Here is a 5741-nt window from a genome sequence, read left to right as displayed (position 1 = left end):
GAGGCAGAGGCAGGCGGATTTCTGAGTTCGAGGCCAGCCTGGTCTACAAAGTGAGTTCCAGGACAGCCAGGACTATACAGAGAAACCCTGTCTCGAAAAAACCAAAAAAAAAAAAAGAGTGTGTCAGCAAAATGGTTCCATGTCCGTCCGTCCCCCCCACCTCCCCACCCACACTTGCTGACAAGCCTGGTGACTCAAGTTCAATTCCTGAGACGCACATAATAGAGGATTCCTAAAAGCTGCTTCTAACTTCCATTCATGCACCATGGCACACGAATACATACACATGCGTGCGCACAAACAATAAATGTAATTTTTTAAATCTCAGAAAGATTTTCAGAAGAATTCCTTAATATTTCTATGAATTTAAGTAGGAAAGATTCAGGGCTAGGGACATTGCTAAGTTAGTAGAGTATATGCCCACATACAGGATGCTCTGCATTCATACATGTAGCCAGGAGCATCTTGAACCTTAATCCCCCTGCCTCCATTTCCAGATATGTGATTCCGATATGCACCACCACACCCATAAACCCAGTGCTCTTGCTAGACAAGCACTTCACCAACTAAGCTACAATTCCAGCCTCAGACATTGACACTCTTTTTTGTCTTGGTTTACCTTTATTATTTTTAATTAGATGCTTGTATCTGTGTGTGTGTATGTGTATCTGTGTGTGGGGCCCTGTGGAGGCCAGTAGAGCGAGGGGATCCTCTGGAGTTCAAATAACAGGCTTGTGTGTGTGCTGCCTAATGAGTGCTAGGAACTGAACTCAGGTCTTCTACACAAGCAGTAAGCGCTCCTAACTACTGAGGCTTCTCTGCAGTCCTCAAAACCGTAGAAAAAAATTGTAGAAAAATTCAACCTGCATACATGTATGCTTGCCAGCAGAAAAAGCCAAAGCGACACCCTTCTTTTTTAACACCCCTCCTCCCAATCTTCAGTGAGTGCATCTTATTAGGAAACCTACTTCTCACAAACTCTAACTGGGAATACAGTCTCCAGCCTCCCAGCCTCTAAAAAGCTGGCAGTGCCCTGGGAGGACAACAGGTAATAATCCCCAGGCCCATATCCTTCCTCCATCCTTTCTTTCATCTTTCTCTGGGGAGAATGCCTGGCACCTCTAATCTCACAGCAAGCAAGACAGGCAGCTCTCTGAGTTCCCCGCCAGCCTCATCTACAGAGTTCTCCAGGTTATACAGTGAGACCCTGTTTCAAAAAAAGCAAAAGAAATGAGTTATTTTCTGTAGTTAATCCTAAGTGGCCACCAGAGCAAACCATGTAAATTATATTACACTTCTTCATTTAACTAATGTTTTAATAGTAAAATTTCTGCAAACAGAACCTCTTTCCACAGGCCATACAAAAAAAAAGAACTAAAACTCATCCAAAAGGGGGCAGGTATTAGATCCAATTTCAGCATGCTTTAATACCCTCTGTCACATCACCCAGTGAGTCCTAATCACTCTGTAAGGTTAAGTCACAATTCTCTACATTCCGTGCCATTTCTATTCATCTTTTTCCTTGCTTGTTTCAGATTTGTTTGAATCCATTTCCTTGTTTTGGAGATAGGAGCTCACAGCACAGCTCTGGTTGGTCTTAGGGGAGCCTCTGTCCCTCCGTTTCCACTTGCCATGACAGATGTGTGCTCTGATGCACTGCTACATGACCTTTGACTTTTTCCCCCCGAGAGGTCTCATTACGTAGCCCTAGCTGTTCGGGACCTTGCTATGTAGATCATACTGGCGTTGAACTCACAGAATTCTCCTCTTGCTGGTCTCCCAGGTGCTGGTATTAAAAGCATGGGGTAACACATCTGTTGTATGCAATGAAGGATATTCAATCATGGCTTCAGACACACTAGGCAAGCACTCCACCAACTAAGCCACACCCCAGCTCAAACACTTTTAATCAGCAGCAGGCTGCCTACTCTGACTAGTCTGCGCTCAGAGATGACACAGCTGCCATGTTTTCATCTTTAAATAAAGAATAAAATGTGTATGGGGGGTGTGGGGTGTTGTGGTATGTGAGTATGTATGGGGCATGTGGTATTTGGGTGTGTGGGGGGTGGGGTGTGTTCCAAGCTGCCATTTGGTTCTGTGATAAACCAGAAAATAAATGCCAAAGGAGAGGAATGAGCTTCCAACTGCAACCAGAAAACAAGCCATTTCTATCTTGTTCACCAGACAGTGAACTCCTTGGAGGCTGGTCTTTTATCCTCTGTATCTCTGGTGCTTGGCACACGGCACACAAAAACATTAATGAACGTCTGCTGGGTGAATATTAATAACCCAATTAGCCCTGCAGTGGAAGACGCTCACAACCCTGTCTGTCTTCCTGCCTCTCTCCCTTAGTGAGCACAAAGTAGACACAGAAAGAGGGGAGAAAATTTGAGTCCCAGAACCCACATCTAGACCTTTATCATGGGAATTTAACAGGTCCTGGGTCATAAGCTCTTCAGAAGAACAGATCCTCCACTAAGTTCAGTTAGTCCTTACTGCAGAGGGAGCTCCGAGCCCCAGCTGCTGCTGCGCACCCACTAGCGGCCACACAGATCTTTCTTTATTTGAGCTGGGCAGATGAAAAGGACAATCTGGAATATAGATACTGGGCCAAGAGGGAGAAAAGAGACAGAGAAAGATTACTTTAGCAATATTTAGTCTGTGACCAGCTAGCTCTGCTGGAAGGAGGTAAGAAGAGGCATCTGGGCAAGCCAGCCAGAAGCCCAAGGCCACAGTAGGATCTTCCAAACTGAGTGGGTGTGCAGCAGGCAGGGAGACAGGAAAGGCATCCTAGCCGCAGGGCAGCAGTAACTCCTAACTCCTATGAAATAGTGGGGACTGCGCAGACCGTCACCCCTGGCTAGAGGAGGTGGAGGGCTGCTTCTGAGTAGCTAGAACCTTCTATATCTGTTACCACATTCTAAATGTTACCTGAGAACTGGACTTTTTTCTAAAGGTTGGCTTGTTTATTTATTTATTTAGTGTGTGAGTGTCTTGCTGCATGTGCTTATGTGCACCACGTCTATAGCTGACTTCCACAGAGGTCAGAAGAGGGCATCATTTCTGACGACTATAAACCACCATGTGAGTGCTGGGAACCAAACCTAAGTTCTCTGAAAGACCAAATGCTCTTAACTAAGTCCTCTGTACAGCCCATCTTGTAGCATTCCAAAGTATATAAGCATTCAGCCCACCGTGCATTTAACAGCCCAGCAGAGCTTACCGCTCCTGTGACTCAGTACTCTCACTGGCCTTTGCTTTGGCCTCTCTTCCCCAACTGCTACCCCCAGCTCCAGTAATGTACTCGTGTGTGTGTGTGTGTGTGTGTGTGTGTGTGTGTGTGAGAGAGAGAGAGAGAGAGAGAGAGAGAAAGAATGTATGCCGAGAGAGAGAGAGAGAGAGAGAGAGAGAGAGAGAGAGAGAGAGAGAATGTATGCCGTGTGTGCTGGTGCCAGAGCTAGAATTACTGTTATGAGGGGCCCCACCATGGGGCTGTACGCTGGTCCTTTACAAGAGCTCGGCCACCGAGCCACCTCTTCAGCCCCTTTATTAACAACTTTTGTTTTGTTTTTTTGTTTTTTCAAGACAGGGTTTCTCTGTGTAGCTCTGGCTGTCCTGGAACTCACTTTGTAGGCCAGGCTAGCCTCGAACTCAGAAATCCGCCTGCCTCTGACTCCCAAGTGCTGGGATTAAAGGCGTGCACCACCACGCCCGGCCTAACAACTTTTATAACAGCAACTTTCTAGATTCCCCATGAGTGAGATCTCAAGTAACCTCTCTCTAGGCCGGGCTTAGTTCATTTAATATGTCCTCCAGTCCACCAATGTTAAAAAAAAAATACCACGATTGCCTAAAAAATTAAATTCCAACCACAATACATACACGCACACACAGGCACACAGGCACGCGCCCGCACACACAAATGTTTTCAAAGTATGTTGCAATAATTATCTTAATAAAGCGCCCACTATGGATAAACAAAAAGCTCTTAGGGAAACGGGGAAAAATTGGAAGGCGCCATTACAATAGTGTTTGGAGGTACCTGAGAAAGGAATAAAAAATTGGGGGGGTTGGGAATTTCTAGCTAATTTGAGTCCATTCTTGATAAAAGGCACATGTGACCGCTAGATTAAGTAACAGAAACCCAAATATTGGATTCACACAGTCACACACAGGCACACACACAGGCAGGCGCGCACGCGCGCGCGCGCACACACACAATCTGAAAGGGTCACTGTTAAACACTTCGAAGTCTCTAATGCCCCACCCATTTGAGACAACCGCCAGCTCCATCGAAGCCCTCCCTCAAGAGGGCCTCACTTTCAGGGAGCGCGAGGCAAAGTCGCGATTAAGTTGTTCTTCTGTAACAGACGGTTTTGCGTGCCACAAATCCTTGGGCTGCAGTTTTTGAAGCCAACAGCTGCTGGGTGTTCTTTTAAAGTATTTCTCTACTTCTTTTGCCTTCATTTTTTTTTTTAAATACTAACAAAGGCCTCGAAACAAAGTGTGAACTTCCCACATCCGACGCTGGCCGCAGACTCGAAGGAATCCCACCCTCCCCCCACCCGCTTCGTTCCCAACCCTGGCCCTCGGGAAGCCATAGTGGCAAAGTCGCTAAGTTCTGTCGGCTCCCGCTGCGGCAGGAGCAGGATGCTGAGTCTCGGGAGGCCGCCCCACCCAAGCCATCGCCCTCCCAGAGGGTGAGCGAGCGGGCCCAGGCCGCAGCCAGGGCCCCCGGAGGCCCCCCGGGGAGGCCCCGAGCAGCGAAGCGAGCAAGCAGGGAATCTGCTCCCGCAGCGGCCTCGTGCGCGCCTCTCTCCACCTCCCCCTCACCGCCTGCCCTGCTCCGGAGCGCGGGGCCAAGCCAGGGCCCCGATCGCCCGCCACCCCCGCTACCCACCCCGACCACCCCTCGCCACGATGAACCCACGCGCGGCACGCAGCCGTCCCGCACCTCGTCCTCCGAGAGCACTGGGGCCTCCGACTCGTCGGCTGCCATGTCCGAGCTCATGCTGGACGAAGCGCCCCTACTAGGCTGCAGCGGCAAGAGAGAGCGAGAGACAGAGAGAGAGAGAGGGAGAGAGGAAGAGGAGGAGGAGGCGTCGCTGCGGCGGAGGAGGCCCACTCCGGGAGCGCGCTGGGGTGCAGGGGCGCGCGGCGGGAAGGGGCGGGACCCGCTCTGCGGCTGCGCGCGAGGCTTGGGGGGCTGGGTTGGAGCAAGCGTGGCGGGACTCCAGAAACAAGGAGCTCGTCCGGAGCGCGCGTCGCGGGGCCCGCGGCGGGGGCGGCGGCGCGCGCGCGGGGGTGGGGGGAAGGGCGGGCGAGGTTGGCGGCGGAGGCCCTGCAGCCCCCGGAGGAGGCGGGGGGTGGGGTGGAGTGGGGGAAGGGCCGAGAAACGTGGCTCTTCCGCAAAGCCACTACCTTGCGGTTTTGCTCGAACAACAGGTTTCCCTGGGAGCCCGCCATGCGAGCCTGTCGCCTACAGATTAGGCGTTTTAGCGAGCCCCCAACCTAAAGCCACATTTGAAAAGCGTGCTCCTGGCCGATCAGAAGCCGCCCGCCATAAGACCCGGGAAGGAATGCGCAGGCCTAAATCTGGGGGGGTGTCGGCTTCAAGGCCAGCCACCAGGCTGGCGGAGTCGGCCATCCAAACCTGCATAGCTGAGCCTCCGCCGACAGCGCGGCAGCAAGGCCCTAAAGAAAGGGTGGGGGTGGGAAGAAGACAGCCTCTGCTCCGAGGT

The 5741-nt window shown here is 51.0% G+C and overlaps 1 protein-coding gene across 1 annotated transcript in view; it reads right to left on the bottom strand.

Annotated features, from left to right (window-relative positions):
- Nedd4 (NEDD4 E3 ubiquitin protein ligase) overlaps nucleotides 1-5140 on the bottom strand; it is an 87432-nt gene extending 82292 nt beyond the window's left edge. Inside the window, exon 1 of the mRNA XM_021171169.2 lies at nucleotides 4955-5140. Coding sequence (XP_021026828.1) covers nucleotides 4955-5011 — 57 coding nt within the window. The 5' untranslated portion in view covers nucleotides 5012-5140. The remainder of the gene's footprint in view (nucleotides 1-4954) is intronic.
- Between the last annotated feature and the right edge of the window lie 601 nt (nucleotides 5141-5741).

Source organism: Mus caroli, chromosome 9 (genome assembly GCF_900094665.2).
Source record: "Mus caroli chromosome 9, CAROLI_EIJ_v1.1, whole genome shotgun sequence".
NCBI classification, from domain to species: domain Eukaryota; kingdom Metazoa; phylum Chordata; class Mammalia; order Rodentia; family Muridae; genus Mus; species Mus caroli.
The sequence above is the reverse complement of the archived record's forward strand: the minus strand, read 5'-3'. Positions and strand labels throughout refer to the sequence as shown.